The sequence below is a fragment of the Chiloscyllium plagiosum genome, unplaced genomic scaffold (assembly GCF_037043375.1).
Source record: "Chiloscyllium plagiosum isolate Xiang-an unplaced genomic scaffold, Cpla_swu_hap1 HiC_scaffold_15, whole genome shotgun sequence".
NCBI classification, from domain to species: Eukaryota; Metazoa; Chordata; class Chondrichthyes; order Orectolobiformes; family Hemiscylliidae; genus Chiloscyllium; species Chiloscyllium plagiosum.
In genome coordinates, this window is record NW_028270153.1 from 75,621,639 (window position 1) to 75,643,540 (window position 21,902).

At 52.1% G+C, this 21,902-nt stretch overlaps 1 protein-coding gene across 1 annotated transcript in view; it reads left to right on the plus strand.

The window, feature by feature from the left end:
* The window catches only part of LOC148147695 (microtubule-actin cross-linking factor 1, isoforms 6/7-like), a 237,723-nt gene that overhangs the window by 139,837 nt on the left and 75,984 nt on the right, over window positions 1-21,902 (plus strand). The window contains exons 13-14 of the mRNA XM_087994629.1: window positions 16,827-16,938; window positions 19,446-19,612. Coding sequence (XP_087850755.1) covers window positions 16,827-16,938; window positions 19,446-19,612 — 279 coding nt within the window. The remainder of the gene's footprint in view (window positions 1-16,826; window positions 16,939-19,445; window positions 19,613-21,902) is intronic.

Here is a 21,902-nt window from a genome sequence, read left to right on the forward strand (position 1 = left end):
ACACCCCCCACCCCCATTAACCCAGCACTCAGTGAGGACACCCCCCACCCCCATTAACACAGCACTCAGTGAGGACACCCCCCACCCCCATTAACCCAGCACTCAGCGAGGACACCCCCCACCACCATGAACCCAGCACTCAGTGAGGACACCCCCCCCCCCCATTAACCAAGCACTCAGTGAGGACACCCCCCCCCATTAACTCAGCACTCAGTGAGGACACCCCTCACCCCCATTAACCCAACACTCAGTGAGGACACCTCCCCCCCATTAACCCAGCACTCAGTGAGGACACCCCCCACCCCCATTAATCCAGCACTCAGTGAGGACACCCCCCCCCCCATTAACCCAGCACTCAGTGAGGACACCCCCCACCCCCATTAACCCAGCACTCAGTGAGGACACCCCCCCCCATTAACCCAGCACTCAGTGAGGACACCACCCCCATTAACCCAGCACTCAGTGAAGACACCTCCCCCCCATTAACCCAGCACTCAGTGAGGACAACCCCGACCCCCATTAACCCAGCACTCAGTGAGGACACCCCCCACCCCCATTAACCCAGCACTCAGTGAGGACACCCCCCACCCCCATTAACCCAGCACTCAGTGAGGACACCCCCCACCCCCATTAACCCAGCACTCAGTGAGGACACCCCCCCCATTAACCCAGCACTCAGTGAGGACACCACCCCCATTAACGCAGCACTCAGTGAGGACACCCCCCACCCCCATTAACCCAGCACTCAGTGAGGACACCACCCCCATTAACCCAGCACTCAGTGAGGACACCCCCCCCCATTAATCCAGCACTCAGTGAGGACACCCCCCGCCATTAACCCAGCACTCAGTGAGGACACCCCCCACCACCATTAATCCAGCACTCAGTGAGGGCACCCCCCACCCCCATTAACCCAGCACTCAGTGAGGACACCCCCCCCCATTAAACCCAGCACTCAGTGAGGACACCCCCCACCCCCATTAACACAGCACTCAGTGAGGACACCCCCCACCCCCATTAACCCAGCACTCAGCGAGGACACCCCCCACCACCATTAACCCAGCACTCAGTGAGGACACCCCCCACCCCCATTAACCCAGCACTCAGTGAGGACACCCCCCGCCATTAACCCAGCACTCAGTGAGGACCCCAACCCCCATTAACCCAGCACTCAGTGAGGACACCCCCCCTCCCCCCCACCCCCATTAACCCAGCACTCAGTGAGGACACTCCCCCCCCCCATTAACCCAGCACTCAGTGAGGACACCCCCCCCCATTAACCCAGCACTCAGTGAGGACACCCCCCCCTCCCCCCCACCCCCATTAACCCAGCACTCAGTGAGGACACCCCCCCATTAACCCAGCACTCAGTGAGGACACCCCCCCATTAACCCAGCACTCAGTAAGGACCTTCCCCCCCCATTAACCCAGCACTCAGTGAGGACAACCCCCCCATTAACCCAGCACTCAGTGAGGACAACCCCCCCATTAACCCAGCACTCAGTGAGGACCCCACCCCCCCATTAACCCAGCACTCAGTGAGGACCCCACCCCCCCATTAACCCAGCACTCAGTGAGGACACCCCTCCCCATTAACCAAGCTCTCAGTGAGGACAACCCCCTCTATTAACCAAGCTCTCAGTGAGGACAACCCCCTCTATTAACCCAGCACTCAGTGAGGACACCCCCCACCCCCATTAACCCAGCACTCAGTGAGGACAACCCCCTCTATTAACCCAGCACTCTGTGAGGACACCCCCCACCCCCATTAACCCAGCCCTCAGTGAGGACACCCCCCCATTAACACAGCACTCAGTGAGGACCCCACCCCCCATTAACCCAGCACTCAGTGAGGACACCCCTCCTCCCCCTCCCCCCACTAACCCAGCACTCAGTGAGGACACCCCCCACCCCCATTAACCCAGCACTCAGTGAGGACACCCCTCACCCCCATTAACCCAACACTCAGTGAGGACACCTCCCCCCCATTAACCCAGCACTCAGTGAGGACACCCCCCACCCCCATTAATCCAGCACTCAGTGAGGACACCCCCCCCCCCCATTAACCCAGCACTCAGTGAGGACACCCCCCACCCCCATTAACCCAGCACTCAGTGAGGACACCCCCCCCCATTAACCCAGCACTCAGTGAGGACACCCCCCCCCCATTAACCCAGCACTCAGTGAGGACACCCCCCCCCATTAACCCAGCACTCAGTGAGGACACCACCCCCATTAACGCAGCACTCAGTGAGGAGACCCCCCACCCCCATTAATCCAGCACTCAGTGAGGACACCCCCCCCCATTAACCCAGCACTCAGTGAGGACACCCCCCACCACCATTAATCCAGCACTCAGTGAGGGCACCCCCCACCCCCATTAACCCAGCACTCAGTGAGGACCCCCCCCCACCCCATTAACCCAGCACTCAGTGAGGACACCCCCCACCCCCATTAACCAGCACTCAGTGAGGACCCCCCCATTAACCCAGCACTCAGTGAGGACACCCCGCCCATTAACCCAGCACTCAGTGAGGACACCCCCCACCCCCATTAACCCAGCACTGAGTGAGGACACCCCCCCTACCCCCCACCCCTATTAACCCAACACACAGTGAGGACACCCCCCACCCCCATTAACCCAGCACTCAGTGAGGACACCCCCCCCCATTAACCCAGCACTCAGTGAGGACACCCCCCCCCATTAACCCAGCACTCAGTGAGGACACCCCGCCCATTAACCCAGCACTCAGTGAGGACACCCCCTCTCCATTAGCCCAGCACTCGGTGAGGACACCCCCCCTCCCCCCCACCCCCATTAACCCAGCACTCAGTGAGGACACCCCCCACCCCCATTAACCCAGCACTCAGTGAGGACACCCCACCCCCATTAACCCAGCACTCGGTGAGGACACCCCCCCACCCCCCCACCGCCATTAACCCAGCACTCAGTGAGGACACACCCCTCCATTAACCCAGCACTCAGTGAGGACACCCCCACTCCCTCCACCCCCATTAACCCAGCACTCAGTGAGGACACCCCCCTCCCCCCCCACCCCCATTAACCCAGCACTCAGTGAGGACACCCCCCCCCATTAACCCAGCACTCAGTGAGGACACACCCCTCCATTAACCCAGCACTCAGTGAGGACACCCCCGCCTCCCCCCACCCCCATTAACCCAGCACTCAGTGAGGACACTCCCCCCCGCCCCCCCCCATTAACCCAGCACTCAGTGAGGACACCCCCCCCCCACCATTAACCCAGCACTCAGTGAGGACACCCCCCCTCCCACCCACCCCCATTAACCCAGCACTCAGTGAGGACACTCCCCCCCGCCCCCCCCCATTAACCCAGCACTCAGTGAGGACACCCCCCCCCCTTACCCAGCACTCAGTGAGGACACCCCCCCCCCTTACCCAGCACTCAGTGAGGACACCACCACCCCCATTAACCCAGCACTCAGTGAGGACACCCCCCCTCCCCCCACCCCCATTAACCCAGCACTCAGTGAGGACACCCCCCTCACCCCCACCCCCATTAACCCAGCACACAGTGAGGACACCCCCCCCCATTAACCCAGCACTCAGTGAGGACACCCCTCCTCCCCCCACCCCCATTAACCCAGCACTCAGTGAGGACACCCCCCCGCCATTAACCCAGCACTCAGTGAGGACCCCAACCCCCATTAACCCAGCACTCAGTGAGGACACCCCCCCACCCCCATTAACCCAGCACTCAGTGAGGACACTCCCCCCCCCCATTAACCCAGCACTCAGTGAGGACACCCCCCCCCATTAACCCAGCACTCAGTGAGGACACCCCCCCCTCCCCCCCACCCCCATTAACCCAGCACTCAGTGAGGACACCCCCCCATTAACCCAGCAGTCAGTGAGGACACCCCCCCCCCATTAACCCAGCACTCAGTAAGGACCTCCCCCCCCATTAACCCAGCACTCAGTGAGGACAACCCCCCCATTAACCCAGCACTCAGTGAGGACCCCACCCCCCCATTAACCCAGCACTCAGTGAGGACCCCACCCCCCCATTAACCCAGCACTCAGTGAGGACACCCCTCCCCATTAACCAAGCTCTCAGTGAGGACAACCCCCTCTATTAACCAAGCTCTCAGTGAGGACAACCCCCTCTATTAACCAAGCTCTCAGTGAGGACAACCCCCTCTATTAACCCAGCACTCAGTGAGGACACCCCCCACCCCCATTAACCCAGCACTCAGTGAGGACAACCCCCTCTATTAACCCAGCACTCAGTGAGGACACCCCCCACCCCCATTAACCCAGCACTCAGTGAGGACACCCCCCCATTAACACAGCACTCAGTGAGGACCCCACCCCCCATTAACCCAGCACTCAGTGAGGACACCCCTCCTCCCCCTCCCCCCACTAACCCAGCACTCAGTGAGGACACCCCCCACCCCCATTAACCCAGCACTCAGTGAGGACAACCCCCTCTATTAACCCAGCACTCAGTGAGGACACCCCTCACCCCCATTAACCCAACACTCAGTGAGGACACCTCCCCCCCATTAACCCAGCACTCAGTGAGGACACCCCCCACCCCCATTAATCCAGCACTCAGTGAGGACACCCCCCCCCCCATTAACCCAGCACTCAGTGAGGACACCCCCCACCACCATTAATCCAGCACTCAGTGAGGGCACCCCACACCCCCATTAACCCAGCACTCAGTGAGGACCCCCCCCCCACCCCATTAACCCAGCACTCAGTGAGGACAACCCCACCGCCATTAACCCAGCACTCAGTGAGGACACCCCCCACCCCCATTAACCCAGCACTCAGTGAGGACCCCCCCCCATTAACCCAGCACTCAGTGAGGACACCCACCCCCATTAACCCAGCACTCAGTGAGGACACCCCCCACCCCTATTAATCCAGCACTCAGTGAGGACACCCCCCCCCTCACCCAGCACTCAGTGAGGACACCCCGCCCATTAACCCAGCACTCAGTGAGGACACCCCCCCTCCATTAGCCCAGCACTCAGTGAGGACACCCCTCACCCCCATTAACCCAGCACTCAGTGAGGACACCCCCCCCCCATTAACCCAGCACTCAATGAGGACACCCCATTCCCCCCCACCCCCCATTAACCCAGCACTGAGTGAGGACACCCCCCCTCCCCCCCACCCCCATTAACCCAGCACTCAGTGAGGACACCCCCCACCCCCATTAACCCAGCACTCAGTGAGGACACCCCCCCCCCCCATTAACCCAGCACTCAGTGAGGACACCCCGCCCATTAACCCAGCACTCAGTGAGGACCCCACCCCCCCATTAACCCAGCACTCAGTGAGGACACCCCTCCCCATTAACCAAGCTCTCAGTGAGGACAACCCCCTCTATTAACCCAGCACTCAGTGAGGACACCCCCCACCCCCATTAACCCAGCACTCAGTGAGGACACCCCCCCATTAACCCAGCACTTAGTGAGGACACCCCTCCTCCCCCTCCCCCCACTAACCCAGCACTCAGTGAGGACACCCCCCCTCCCCCCACCCCCATTAACCCAGCACTCAGTGAGGACACCCCCCTCCCCCCCACCCCCATTAACCAAGCACTCAGTGAGGACCCCCCCGCCCCATTAACCCAGCACTCAGTGAGGACACCCCCCTACCCCCCACCCCCATTAACCCAGCACTCAGTGAGGACACCTCAGCACTCAGTGAGGACACCCCTCTCCCCCCCACCCCCTATTAACCCAGCACTCAGTGAGGACACCCCCCCCCCCATTAACCCAGCACTCAGTGAGGACACCCCCCCTATCCCCCACCCCATTAACCCAGCACTCAGTGAGGACCCCCCCCCCCATTAACCCAGCAGTCAGTGAGGACACCCCCCCCATTAACCCAGCACTCAGTGAGGACCTCCCCCCTCCATTAACCCAGCACTCAGTGAGTACACCCCCCCCCCCATTAACCCAGCACTCAGTGAGGACATCCCCCCCCATTAACCCAGCACTCAGTGAGGACCTCCCCCCCATTAACCCAGCACTCAGTGAGGACACCCCCCCCCCCCCATTAACCCAGCACTCAGTGAGGACACCCCCCACCCCCATTAACCCAGCACTCAGTGAGGACACCCCCACCCACCCCATTAACCCAGCACTCAGTGAGGACGCCCCCCCCCCATTAACCCAGCACTCAGTGAGGACACCCCCCCCCCCCATTAACCCAGCACTCAGTGAGGACACCCCGCCCATTAACCCAGCACTCAGTGAGGACCCCACCCCCCCATTAACCCAGCACTCAGTGAGGACACCCCTCCCCATTAACCAAGCTCTCAGTGAGGACAACCCCCTCTATTAACCCAGCACTCAGTGAGGACACCCCCCACCCCCATTAACCCAGCACTCAGTGAGGACACCCCCCCATTAACCCAGCACTCAGTGAGGACACCCCTCCTCCCCCTCCCCCCACTAACCCAGCACTCAGTGAGGACATCCCCCCTCCCCCCACCCCCATTAACCCAGCACTCAGTGAGGACACCCCCCTCCCCCCCACCCCCATTAACCAAGCACTCAGTGAGGACCCCCCCGCCCCATTAACCCAGCACTCAGTGAGGACACCCCCCTACCCCCCACCCCCATTAACCCAGCACTCAGTGAGGACACCTCAGCACTCAGTGAGGACACCCCCCCCCCCCATTAACCCAGCACTCAGTGAGGACACCCCCCCTATCCCCCACCCCATTAACCCAGCACTCAGTGAGGACCCCCCCCCCATTAACCCAGCAGTCAGTGAGGACACCCCCCCCATTAACCCAGCACTCAGTGAGGACCTCCCCCCTCCATTAACCCAGCACTCAGTGAGTACACCCCCCCCCCCCCATTAACCCAGCACTCAGTGAGGACATCCCCCCCCATTAACCCAGCACTCAGTGAGGACCTCCCCCCCATTAACCCAGCACTCAGTGAGGACCCCACCCCCCATTAACCCAGCACTCAGTGAGGACACCCCTCCTCCCCCTCCCCCCATTAACCCAGCACTCAGTGAGGACACCCCCCTCCCCCCACCCCCATTAACCCAGCACTCAGTGAGGACACCCCCCCTCCCCCCCACCCCCATTAACCAAGCACTCAGTGAGGACACCCCCCCCTCCTCTCCCCCCACCCCCATTAACCCAGCACTCAGTGAGGACACCCCCCCCTCACCCCACCCCCATTAACCCAGCACTCAATGAGGACACCCCCCCACCCCATTAACCCAGCACTCAGTGGGGACACCCCCCCTCACCCCCACCCCATTAACCCAGCCCTCAATGAGGACCACCCCCCTCCCCCCCACCCCCATTAACCCAGCACTCAGTGAGGACACCCCCCCATTAACCCAGCACTCAGTGAGGACACTCCCCCTAACCCCCACCCCCATTAACCCAGCACTCAGTGAGGACACCCCCCCTGCCCCCCACCCCATTAACCCAGCACTCAGTGAGGACACCCCCCCACCATTAACCCAGCACTCAGTGAGGCCAGCACTCAGTGAGGACCTCCCCCCCCATTAACCCAGCACTCAGTGAGGACACCCCCCCCCATTAACCCAGCACTCAGTGAGGACATCCCCCCCCCCATTAACCCAGCACTCAGTGAGGCCCCCCCCCATTAACCCAGCACTCAGTGAGGACTCCCCCCCCCCCCATTAACCCAGCACTCAGTGAGGACACCCACCCACCCCCATTAACCCAACACTCAGTGAGGACACCCCCCCCTCCCCCCACCCCCATTAACCCAGCACTCAGTGAGGACACCCCCCCTCCCCCCCACCCCCATTAACCAAGCACTCAATGAGGACACCCTCCCCACCCCCATTAACCCAGCACTCAATGAGGACACCCCCCCCCCCACCCCATTAACCCAGCACTCAGTGAGGACCCCACCCCCCATTAACCCAGCACTCAGTGAGGTCACCCCCCTCCCCCCCCATCCCATTAACACAGCACCCACTGAGGGCACATCCCCCTATTCAACATCATCAGCACCTGACACAGAACCCCATCACATGTTAGCTCCCCCAAACTGAGCTGCCTGCCTTAGTCAACACCTGATGGGGCTCCTGCACACTGAGCTTCGCCCACCCACCCCACTCCGTGTGAATACAGTCCCCGTGATGGAGTCCCCATGGGTGGGGGTGTGTGGTGGGGGGGGGGTGGGTGGGCAGGGTTGCGGGAGGAGCTTTGTGTGAAGCCCCACCTGCAGCATGGAGCCCCTTGCCCTGAGGAGATCTAACAACACAGTCCTCACCGTGGGCGGCACGGTGGCACAGTGGTTAGCACTGCTGCCTCACAACGCCAGAGACCCGGGTTCAATTCCCGCCTCAGGCGACTCTCCGTGTGGAGTTTGCACATTCTCCCCGTGTTCTGCGTTTCCTCCGGGTGCTCCAGTTTCCTCCCACAGTCCAAAAATGTGCAGGTCAGGTGAATTGGCCAGGCTAAATTGCCCGTAGTGTTAGGTGAAGGGGTAAATGTAGGGGAATGGGTCTGGGTGGGTTGCGCTTTGGCGGGTCGGTGTGGGCTTGTTGGGCCGAAGGGCCTGTTTCCACACTGTAATAAAAAAAAAAGCCCTGTTCCACACAACAATAGAACACAGAACAATACAGGGCAGTACAGGCCATTTGGCCCACGATGTTGTGCCAACCTGAGGTACCGACCTGAAGTCCATCTCACCTCCACTATTTCATCATCATTCATATATTTATCCAATGACCATTTAAATGCCCTGAAAGTTGGCGAGTCTACTATTGCTGCAGGCAGTGTGTCCCACGCCCCTACTACTCTCTGAGTAAAGAAACTACCTCTGACATCTGCCCTATGTCTATCACCCCTCAATTTAAAGCTATGTCACCTTGTGCTAGCCATCACCATCAAAGGAAAAGAGCTGTCACTGTCCACCCTGTCTAATCCTCTGATTATCTTATGTCTCTAGTGAATCACTTTTCAACCTTCTTCTCTCTAACTGAAATCCATATACACCACATCAATCGCTTTACTCTCATCTACCAGTTTGGTCACCTTCTCAAAGAACTCAATAAGGTTTGTGAGGCACGACCTGCCCTTCACAAAACTGTGCTGACTAGTCCGAATCAACTTATTCATTTCTAGTTTATTATAAATCCTCTCTCTTATAATCCTTTCCAACACCTTACCCACAACCGAAATAAGGCTCACTGGACTATAATTCCCAGGATTGTCTCTACTCCCCGTCTTGAATAGGGGAACCACATTTGCTATCCTCCAGTCTTCTGGTACTATTCCTGTAGACAATGACGACATAAAGATCAAAGCCAAAGGCTCGGCAATCTCCTCCCTGGTTTCCCAGAGAATCCGAGGATAAATCCCATTTGCCATAGAGCCATAGAGATGTACAGCACGGAAACAGACCCTTCGGTCCAACCCATCCATGCCGACCAGATATTCCAACCCAATCTAGTCCCACCTGCCAGCACCCGGCCCATATCCCTCCAAACCCTTCCTATTCATATACCCATCCAAATGCCTCTTAAATGTTGCAATTGTACCAGCCTCCACCACATCCTCTGGCAGCTCATTCCATACACGTACCACCCTCTGCGTGAAAAAGTTGCCCCTTATGTCTCTTTTATATCTTTCCCCTCTCACCCTAAACCTATGCCCTCTAGTTCTGGACTCCCTGACCCCTGGGAAAAGACTTTGCCTATTTATCCTATTCATGCCCCTCATAATTTTGTAAACCTCTATAAGGTCACCCTTCAGCCTCCAACGCTCCAGGGAAAACAGCCCCAGCCTGTTCAGCCTCTCCCTGTAGCTCAGATCCTCCAACCCTGGCAAAATCCTTGTAAATCTTTTCTGAACCCTTTCAAGTTTCACAACATCTTTCCGATAGGAAGGAGACCAGAATTGCACGCAATATTCCAACAGTGGCCTAACCAATGTCCTGTATAGCCGCAACATGACCTCCCAACTCCTGTGCTCAATACTCTGACCAATAAACGAAAGCATACCAAACGCCTTCTTCACTATCCTATCTCCCTGCGACTCCACTTTCAAGGAGCTGTGAACCTGCACTCCAAGGTCTCTTTGTTCAGCAGCACTCCCTAGGACCTTACCATTAAGTGTATAAGTCCTGCTAAAATTTGCTTTCCCAAAATGCAGCACCTCGCATTTATCTGAATTAAACTCCATCTGCCACTTCTCAGCCCATTGGCCCATCTGGTCCAGATCCTGTTGTAATCTGAGGTAACCCTCTTCGCTGTCCACTACACCTCCAATTTTGGTGTCATCTGCAAACTTACTAACTGTACCTCTTATGCTCTCATCCAAATCATTTATGTAAATGACAAAATTAGAGGGCCCAGCACCGATCCTTGTGGCACTCCACTGGTCACAGGCCTCCAGTCTGAAAAACAACCCTCCATCACTACTGTCTGCCTTCTACCTTTGAGCCAGTTCTGTATCCAAGTGGCTAGTTCTCCCTGTATTCCATGAGATCTAACCTTGCTAATCAGTTTCCCATGGGGAACCTTTTCGAACACCTTACTGAAGTCCATATAGATCACATCTACTGCTCTGCCCTCATCAATCTTCTTTGTTACTTTTTCAAAAAACTCAGTCAAGTTTGTGTGACATGATTTCCCACGCACAAAGCCATGTTGACTATCCCGAATCAGTCCTTGCCTTTCCAAATACATGTACATCCTGTCCTTCAGGATTCCTTCCAACAACTTGCCCACCGCCGACGTCAGGCTTACTGGTCTATAGTTCCCTGGCTTGTCTTTACCGCCCTTCTTAAACAGTGGCACCACATTTGCCAACCTCTAGTCTTCCGGCACCTCACCTGTGACTATCGATGATACAAATATCTCAGCAAGAGGCCCAGCAATCACTTCTCTAGCTTCCCACAGAGTTCTCGGGTGCACCTGATCAGGTCCTGGGGATTTATCCACCTTTAACCGTTTCAAGACATCCAGCACTTCCTCCTCTGTAATCTGGACATTTTGCAAGATGTCACCATCTATTTCCCAACAGTCTATATCTTCCATATCCTTTTCCACAGTAAATACTGATGTAAAATATTCATTTAGAATCTCCCCCATTTTCTGTGGCTCCACACAAAGGCCGCCTTGCTTGACCATGACCCCACCCCCCATCACCAAACCATCATCTCCCAGACCATACAGAACCTCATCACCTCAGGAGATCTCCCACCCACAGCTTCCAACCTCATAGTCCGGGAACCCCGCACTGCCCGGTTCTACCTCCTTCCCAAGATCCACAAGCCTGACCACCCTGGCCGACCCATTGTCTCAGCATGCTCCTGCCCCACTGAACTCATCTCTACCTACCTCGACACTGTCCTATCCCCCCTAGTCCAGGAACTCCCCACATACGTTCGAGACACCACCCACGCCCTCCACCTCCTCCAAGACTTCCGTTTCCCCGGCCCCCAACACCTCATCTTCACCATGGATATCCAATCCCTCTACACCTCCATCCGCCATGACCAGGGCCTCCAAGCCCTCCGTTTTTTCCTCTCCAGACGTTCCCAACAGTACCCCTCCACCGACACTCTCATTCGTTTGGCCGAACTGGTCCTCACCCTTAACAATTTCTCCTTTGAATCCTCCCACTTCCTCCAGACCAAAGGGGTAGCCATGGGCACACGTATGGGCCCCAGCTATGCCTGTCTCTTTGTTGGCTACGTAGAGCAGTTGATCTTCCGTAATTACACCGGCACCACTCCCCACCTCTTCCTCCGCTACATTGATGACTGCATTGGCGCCACCTCGTGCTCCCGCGAGGAGGTTGAGCAATTCATCAACTTCACCAACACATTCCACCCTGACCTTAAATTTACCTGGACCATCTCTGACACCTCCCTCCCCTTCCTGGACCTCTCCATCTCCATCAGTGATGACCGACTTGACACTGACATCTTCTACAAACCCACCGACTCCCACAGCTACCTGGATTACACCTCTTCCCACCCTACCTCTTGCAAAAATGCCATCCCGTATTCCCAATTCCTCCGCCTCCGCCGTATCTGCTCCCAGGAGGAGCGGTTCCACCATAGAACACACCAGATGGCCTCCTTCTTTAGAGACCGCAATTTCCCTTCCCACGTGGTTAAAGATGCCCTCCAACGCATCTCATCCACATCCCGCACCTCCGCCCTCAGACCCAACCCCTCCAACCGCAACAAGGACAGAACGCCCCTGGTGCTCACCTTCCACCCTACCAACCTTCGCATAAACCAAATCATCCGCCGACATTTCCGCCACCTCCAAACAGACCCCACCACCAGGGATATATTTCCCTCCCCACCCCTCTCCGCCTTCCGCAAAGACCGTTCCCTCCGTGACTACCTGGTCAGGTCCACGCCCCCCTACGACCCACCCTCCCATCCTGGCACTTTCCCCTGCCACCGCAGGAACTGTAAAACCTGCGCCCAAACCTCCTCCCTCACCTCCATCCAAGGCCCCAAAGGAGCTTTCCACATCCATCAAAGTTTTACCTGCACATCCACTAATATCATCTATTGTATCCGTTGCTCCCGATGCGGTCTCCTCTACATTGGGGAGACTGGACGCCTCCTAGCAGAGCGCTTTAGGGAACATCTCCGAGACACCCGCACCAATCAACCACATCGTCCAGTGGCTCAACATTTCAACTCCCCCTCCCACTCTGCCGAGGATATGGAGGTGCTGGGCCTCCTCCACCGCCGCTCCCTCACCACCAGACGCCTGGAGGAAGAACGCCTCATCTTCCGCCTCGGAACACTTCAACCCCAGGGCATCAATGTGGATTTTAACAGTTTCCTCATTTCCCCTTCCCCCACCTCATCCTAGCTTCTAACCTCCAGAAACTCGATCCCCTGACCTGTCCGGACTTGTCCGACCTGCCCAGCTCCTTTTCCACCTATCCACTCCACCCTCTCCTCCCTGACCTATCACCTTCATCTCCTTCCCCACTGACCTATTGTACTCTATGCCACTCTCTCCCACCCCCACCCTCCTCTAGCTTATCTCTCCACGCTTCAGGCTCTCTGCCTTTATTCCTGATGAAGGGCTTTTGCCCGAAACGTCGATTTTGCCTGTCCTCGGATGCTGCCTGAATTGCTGTGCTCTTCCAGCACCACTGATCCAGAATCTGGTTTCCAGCATCTGCAGTCATTGTTTTTACCTCGTTGATCTTTGAGGGGCCCTATTCTCTCCATAGTTACCCTTTTCTCCTTAATATATTTGTAAAAACCCTTCGGATTCTCCTTAACTGTATTTGCCAAATACAGTCATGTCCCCGTTTTGCCCTCCTGATTTCCCTCATAAGTATACTCCTACTGCCTTTATACTCTTCTAAGGAGTCACTCGATCTATCCTGTCTATACCTGACATATGCTTCCTTCTTTTTCTTAACCAAACCCTCAATTTCTTTAGTCATCCAGCATTCCCTGTACCTACCAGCCTCCCCTTTCACCCTGACAGGAATATACTTTCTCTGGATTCTCGTTATCTCATTTCTGAAGGCTTCCTATTTTCTAGCTGTCACTTTACCTGCAAACATCTGCCCCCCAATCAGCTTTCGAAAGTTCTTGCCTGATATCATCAAAATTGGCCTTTCGCCAATTTAGAACTTCAACTTTTAGATCTGGTCTATCCTTTTCCATCACTATTTTAAAACTTATAGAATTATGGTTGCTGGCCCCAAAGTGCTCCCCCACTGACACCTCAGTCACCTGCCCTGCCTTATTTCCCAAACGTAGGTCAAGTTTTGCATCTTCTCTAGTAGGTACATCCACATACTGAATCAGAAAATTGTCTTGTATGCACTTAAGAAATTCCTCTCTATCTAAATCTTTAACACTATGGCAGTCCCAGTCGATGTTTGGAAAGTTAAAATCCCCTACCATAACTACTCTATTGTAGGGGATTTTAATTTTCCAAACATTGACTGGGACTGCCATAGTGTTAAAGATTTAGATGGAGAGGAATTTGTTAAGTGTGTACAAGACAATTTTCTGATTCAGTATGTGGATGTACCTACTAGAGAAGGTGCAAAACTTGACCCCAGGTGACTTATCTATTTTTACACTTTCCAGAATTGCTAACACCTCCTCCTTATGGACTTCAATTCTGTCTAGTCTAATAGATGCATCTCAGTATTCTCCTCGAAAACATTGTCTTTTTCCTGTGTGCATACTGATGAAAAATATTCATTTAGCACTTCCCATATCTCCTCAGACTCCATGCAGAACTTCCCACTGCTGTCCTTGACTAGCCCTAATCTTACTCTAGTTTATTCCTGATATACCTAGAGAAAGCTTTCGGGCTTTCCTTGATCCTATCTGCCAATGACTTCTCATGTCCCCCCCCCCCCCAACTCCATACACAGCCTCTCCAATGCCTGTACAATTTCAACCCCCAAGCAAGAAAGGACAAACCTCGATTTGCCACCTTAACTACTTGCTGCACCTGGATATTAACATTTTGTGTTTCATGCACAGGATCACTCAATGTCCTCCAAACTGCACTTTTTGTTTTGGTGTCTTGCTCCATTTAAATTGATTCTTCCAAAGAAATGAACGACTTCAGACTTTCCTACTTTGCATCTACCTGCAAGTTTTTGTTCACTCCTTCACTGATCTACATCCCCTTTGCAGATTCTTTGTGTCTTCATCACTATATTCCTTGCCACCTATTTAAGAATCCTCAGCAAGTTGGGATCCATTATTTCTCTGTAAATGATTCAATAACTATTACTATACATATCGACAGTTTTTTAGGAATTCCTTCCTTTGTATGTTACCATCCTAATGTGGCCAATCACTCCTATAGAAGAAATTGAAACACCCATCGATTGATAAAACTAAGCCACAAGATTTCATGTCTTTAAATAAAAACAATTGTTGTAATTGTAAAGGAAAATTAAACACAGCATCACTGTAGTTCATAAAGACTTCTGTTATCTCAGTTCAGTATTTCCACATCCATGTCCCACCCTACCCTCACTACAGTTCCCTTATTTTACAACATTGTAAAGGATGATTCAATTGTCCTCTGGTACTTTATTTCTCCTTTGCACTCCAGCTATTACTGGAGTTGCATATTTCATGAAGATTTTATTAGCTTTTGGCTAAGAGATATTCCTTCTGAAGTCTTATGTTTCTCCCAGTCTGCTCCCACAGTTTCTGTACAACTCCCTCTAGAGTAACTGCTGTCTTCCACAAGGCTCTTTGGGAACCACTATAGGTTTCTCTGACCTCAAAGTAAAGAAAATGCCCAGCTGCTCTTTGATGAAGTCTACACTGAACTGCTTGATCGTGTGAGCAAAGACATACAGATGTTTGATACTTCTTAAGAAAACGAACCATCTCCTCAAGACTCCACCCTGAATAAGTATTTCTGTAGGTGATATGACAGGATTTGGGATGACTCAAACAAAACTGCAAACAAAATTATTTTAAAACTTTCACAGCTCTCTGCTTCTTTAAGTCACATGAATAATTCCATCTCTAATGGATGACACTTCTCTTCCTCCAGACGACCTGGACATGCTTGGAGATGGAAATCTGTTCTTTCACTGTCAATTCTACCTTTGTAACACAGGCTATTTGTTAAATATAATCAACTCAGACTTGTTTGGTTTCTTCTGGCCACATCATGATTGTAACATATCAAGGAAGCAGTTTGTGTGAAACTACAGAGAGATGCAAATCTTTTGATTAGTTGAAGGTTTACGTAAAGGGTGCCGGTTGTCATGGTTGTGGAGATGTTCGCTGACCTGGGAAGTTCATTTGCAGACATTTTTAACCCCTGTCTAGGTGACATCTTCAGGGCTTTGGAGCCTCCTGTGAAGCGCGGCTGTACTGAGTCTTCTGGAATTTATTTGGGTCTGTTTCTGCTGCTTTCGGTTGTTTGTAGTAGTGGCTGGTATACTGAGTCTAGGTCAATGTGCTTGTTGATTGAGTCCGTGGTTGAGTGCTATGCTTCTAGGAATTCTCTGGCTATTCTCTTTCTGGCTTGTGCTGTGATTATTGTGCTGTCCCACTCGAATTTGTGGTCCCTGTCATCTGTGTGTATGACAATAGGAGCATCTGGTCATGGCATTTAGTGGCTAGTTGGTGTTCATGGAAGTGGACTGTTAGTTGTCTGCCTGTTTACCCTATATTGTGTTTTGTGCAGTCTTTGCATGGAATCCTGTAAATTACGTTAGTCGTGCACATGGTGGGTATCGGGTCCTTTTTCCCGGTGAGTTGTTGTCTGAGCATGGCTGTCAGTTTATGGGCTGTCATGAATGCGAGTGGTCGGGGAAGTCTGGCTGTTTTGATTAGTTTGTTATAACAAAAAGGTTTAATGATCCTAACATCAACAGAAATCGTCATTGAGTCATTTACAGAGGAAATTACAGATCCTAATTGACAATTTGAAAATGAATTTAAGTTCATCCCAATTTTCCAAACAGATGACTCCGGTTATCTCCACGTTATAACATTAACAGTTTTTTACCTATTCTTTGGGACGTGAGTGTTGTTGACTGTCTCTAGGTGCCCCTTGAGAAGGTGGGGGTGAGCTACCTTCTTGAACCTCTGCAGTCCACATGCTGTAGGTTGACCCACAAGGGCCTTAGAGAGGGAACTGCCCAGGATTTTGACCCAGCGACAATGAGGAATGATGAGTTTTGAAGGTGCTGACTAAGGATCTTTAGTGAAATTTCTCAAAAGTACAAGTAATATTCCAAAACATGTCACCATGAACTGAATGCTCCCCTGGGACCTGTTTCCAGCTTGCTGTTGGTGATAACCTGTCACTGATGCTGTTCTTGCAGGTTTTATTGGATGAATTGATGAGAAAGAAAACAGAAATCGAGAGAAAAAAGAAACCCACTTCCCACAATCTGGACGATCACAGTCAGGTATTTCAACAGCTTTCCTCACCTGGTAAGGGTCCTGAGAAATGCCATATTCATTCATGATCAAGGCTGGGTTTCCAAGTTTCTAATTACTTCATTGGGATGTGTACATCACTGACAATATTAAATAATGTTTTCCTCACATCCCCTAAACCTCCTGTACCTCACCCTGAACCTGGGTCCCCTTGTGGCTGACCTTTCAATTAAGGGGAACAGCTGCTCCTTATCCACTCTGCACATGTCCCTCATAACCTTATGCACCTCAATCAGATCATTCCTCAGTCTGCTCTACTCAGAAACAACCCAAGCCTATCCAATCATTCCTCATAACTTAAATGCTCTCTCCTCACAAATCTCCTGCAGCATCCTGGTGAAGCTCCTCTGCACCCCCTCCAGTGTAATCAGATCCTTGCTGTAACATAGCATCTAGAACCGTTCACAGTATTCCAGCTGTGATCTCACCATAGTTCTATACAACTCCAACATGACTTCCCTACTTTATTAATCTATGCCTCCATTGATAAAGGAAAGTGTCCCATGTGACTTTTTCACCACCTGATTAACATGCCGTTCTGCCTTCAGAGATCTTTGTGCAAACACACCAAGGTTCCCTTGTTCAACAGAACTTCCTAGTGCCATGTCATTCATTGAATACTTTCTGATCAAATTACTTCTTCTAAAGAGTATCACCTCCCACGTTTCACATCTGCCACTTAGCTGCCCATTGACCACCCTGTTTATATCTTCTTGTAGCTCAAAACATCAACCTCATTTTAACCACCTGACCAATCTTTACGTAATCTGCAAATTTACTAATCCAACCCCCACGCAGCCAGCCATGTCATTTATATAAATAATGAATAACAGGTGACCCAGCACAGACTCTTGGACATCGGCTTCCAGCCACTAAAGCAGCCTACGGTAATCGCCCTCTGGCTCCTAACAACTGAGCCAATTGTGAATCCACTTTATCAATGACCCTGTATCCCAAGATTTGGAGATGCCGGTATTGGACTGGGGATGTAAAAGTTGAAAATCACACAACACCAGATTATAGTCCAACAGGTTTAATGGGAGGCACTAGCTTTCGGAGCGCTGCGCTCCTTCATCAGGTGGTTATGGAGAAGTGGATGGTGTCCTACAATCTTATTCTCCACAGCCACCTGATGAAGGAGCAGTGCTCCGAAAGCTAGTGCCTTCCATTAAACCTGATGGACTGTATCCCATGTGCATTTATCTACTTGATAAATTCCATGTGAGACCTTGTTAGAGGCTTTGCTGGAATTCATGTGAACTACATCAACTAACCTCATCTAGATACCTGGCCACCACTTCAGAAATCCATTCAGATTTGTTAAGTACGACCTCCCTCTGACAAAGCAGTCCTGACTATCACTGATCAAGCCTTCCCTCTCCAAGTGAAGATAGACGCTATACTTCAGAAGTTTCTCCAACAGATGCTAACTGGTCTGTAGTTCTTTGGCTTATCTCTACAATCCTTCTTAAATATAGGAACCACCTTAACGTTCTCCAGTCTTCTGGCGCCTCCCCTGTGGACAGAGAGACATTAACAATACGGGTCAGTGTCCCTGTAATCTATCCCCTTGCCTCCCACAGCAGTCTGGGACACACCATCCAAACCTGATGATTTGTCCATTGTCATTTTCTTGGGTGAAGATGGATATAAAACATTGGTTCAACACTCTCCGAATGTCCTCTGGCTCCACCCACCGATTAGGAGAAAGTGAGGACTGCAGATGCTGGAAAAGCACAGCTGGTCAGGCAGCATCCAAGGAGCAGGAGAATTGACATTTTGGGCATTAGCCTTTCCTGATGAAGTGCTTATGCCCGAAACATCGATTCTCCTGCTCCTCAGATGCTGCCTGACCTGCCGTGCTTTTCCAGGACTACAGTCTCAACCCACTCACAGATGATCCTGCTAGTCCCTAATGGGCCCCACTCCACCCACATGATTACCCTCTGGTCCCTAATGGGCTCTACCCCACTCACACATTACCCTGCTGATCCCTAATGGGCCGTACTCTTGCCAGGTAATCCTTTTCCCATTGACATACTTACAGACTATCTTGGGATTTAGTCAGCCAGAGATTTCTCATATCCCCTTTTCCCTTTCCTAGTTATTTTCTTCAGCTTCACCCTGCGCGTTTTTTAATCCATGAATGCTTCTGCTGATTTATTCCCCTTGTACCTGCTAAAAGCCTCTCTTTTCCTTTTCATTTTATCCTGAATCTCTCTGGATAGCCATTGTTCTCTCGGCTTGTTACTCCTTCCCATCACCCTAGAGGGAACATGCTGGGCTGGTACTCTCTGTCAACAACACCATTACTCTGGGTTTCTCAGTGAATGCTCTGTTGACAGCACCACTCTGCTGTTGCCTTCCGTTCCCCCACCCATTCATATTCACTCAGGTGAGGAGGTCGTTGTGATTCTGTTCCATTGGAGGGGTGTTGGCGATGACACTTAACCTGCTCATGTTAAGGTGTGTTTTTGATGTGCTGTTCTGTTTTGTTCCAGGGGAGGGTCACTGTTGGAGATCTCAACCCCACCTTCCTCAAAGCACTGACTCCTCAGATGCCAGGAGCCCTTTGGTTGCCCATCTCCTGGGAAAGTGGGAGCAGTTATGGACACGAGCATTAGACAGACAGACCCGACTACAAGAGAAAGTCCAGAGACTTTATGAGGTGAGTACAGTTTACCTTGAAGCGAGGTCCAAATACAGAGCACAAGGGGGCACACCATCCCTCACAATTGTTCAGTACTTGAGGAATACTTTGGCTGATTTGTGGCCAAGTTCCAAACAGCCGGATATTTTTTTTTTAAACTGCAAATTACTGCAGATGTTGGAACCTGGACTGAAACTAAAATGTGCTGTAGGTCACAACGGGTCTGATAGCATCCATGGAGAGAGAACAAGCTAATGTTCTGAGTCTAGATGACTCCTCATCAGAGCTGGTGAAGTGTGGAGAAGCAATATTTATACTATATTTGGGGAGGTACAGTTGGAGTGCTGCAGGGTGGGGAAAGGGGGTAAATAATTCAGATTAAGTGATTGGAATATGAGAAAGACAGAACAATGGTGTGTCTAACTGCCAGACTGGAAACAGCAGCCACTTCCACTGGGGTGGGAGTTGCAGGGTGAGGTGGTGACAGAGAATGTAATAAGTAAAACTAAAAGAAAGGGAAGGAGTGGGAGTGGGCTCACAATCTGAAATTTTTTAACTCAATATTAAATCCCGAAAGCTGTGAGCTGCCTAACCTGAAATGAGACACTGTTCCTCCAGTTCGTGCTGGGATTCACTGGAACACTGCAGCACACTGAGGACAGTGGTCATGTGAGCAGGACGCTGTGTTAAAATAACCAGCTAAGGGAAGGTCAGGGTCATGTTTGTGCACAGACCGGAGGTGGTCTACAAAGCGGTCACCCAGTCTGTGTTTGTTTTCTCTGATGTAGAGTCGGCCACATTGGGTGCAGTGGATATAATCCACAAGATCGGAGGGGGTCTGGGGAAATGCTGCTTGATCCGGAAAGGCTGCTTCAGCCCTTGGGTGGTGAGCAGGGAGGGGGGGGGAAAGGGCAGGAGTTGCACCTTCTGCGGTTACATGGGAAGGTGCGATGGGAAAGGGGCTGGAGTTGGTGGTTGATAAATGGAATAGGGTGTCCCAGAGGGAATGATCCCTCCGAAATGCAGCCGAGGGTCTGAGGGGAAGATGTGTTTGGTGGGGGCATTCTGCTGGAGTTGTCTGAAATGGTGGAGAATGATTCTTTGAATGTGGAGGCTGGTGGGATGGAGAGAGAAGACAAGGGGGACCTGATCATGCTGCTGTGCATGATGGGAAGGGGCAAGGGCGGAAGCACAGGTAATTGGTCAGATGCAGTCGAGGGAACTGTCAACCATAGTGGGCAGGAAACCATGGTCACGGAGAAGGAAGGCATGTCAGTAGCACTGTTCTGGAAGGTGGTAACATCCAAACAGATACAACGTTGCCAAAGAACTGGGAAAAGGGAATGGAATTCTTGAAGGATGTGGGATATGATGAGCTGTAGTGAAGATAGCTTTAGGAGTCAGTGGCTTTGCAGTGGACAGCTTAATCCCTGAAATGGAGGCTGACAGGTCAAGGAAAGGAAGGGAAGTATCAGAAATTGACAATGCAAAAGTTATAGAGGAATGGAAAGTGGAGGCAAAATGAATAAATGTGTCAAGATTCTAGGCAAGAGCATGAAGCAGCACCAAAGTAGTTGTTGATGTACAGAACCAAGAGTTGTGGGAAGGAGCCAGTGTAAGACTGGAACAAGGATTGTGTCACATTCCCCATAAAGAGGCAGGACATAATGGCCAAATGACCTCCTGCTGCTCCTATTTTCTATATTTGTATCTGGGAACTTGAGGACATTTTATATCTGGGAGGACTACATGAATGAGCCAGCTGCTTTAGCTCAGGGTTTGGACTCAGGGGCTGCTAGAGTCACTCCACAGGATCAGTGCAGATCCTCAGATAGCATTTTCCAAGAGTTGGTCACTCCATAGGCAGCCACTGCTCAGTAACCAAGTTTCTGATTTATTCTTTATACTGAAGGAGGACATTGTGGAAGGCTCCTCCAAACAAGCAGTCTTGTAATCCGGTGAATGTTCACTGCAGCCTCTCTAAGGCAATAACGTCTTTCCTGAGAGAAGGAGACCAAATTGGCTCACAGTATTCCAGGCCTGGTCTAAGCAAGCTCCTGTACAATTGAAACAATACTCCATTCCTCCTGTACTGAAAGCCTCTTGCTATAAAAGCCAACATTCATTCATCTTTCTCATAACTTGTTGCACCTGCACGCTCACATTCAGTGACTTACCAATAAGGACACCTATGACTCTTAGCACATTTACACTTTCCAACCCCTCAATAGTTAGGAAATACTCTGACCTTCTGACCATGAGTGTGTTTAACCCATATCTGCTGACAGCAGATTTAAGGTGCTGAATG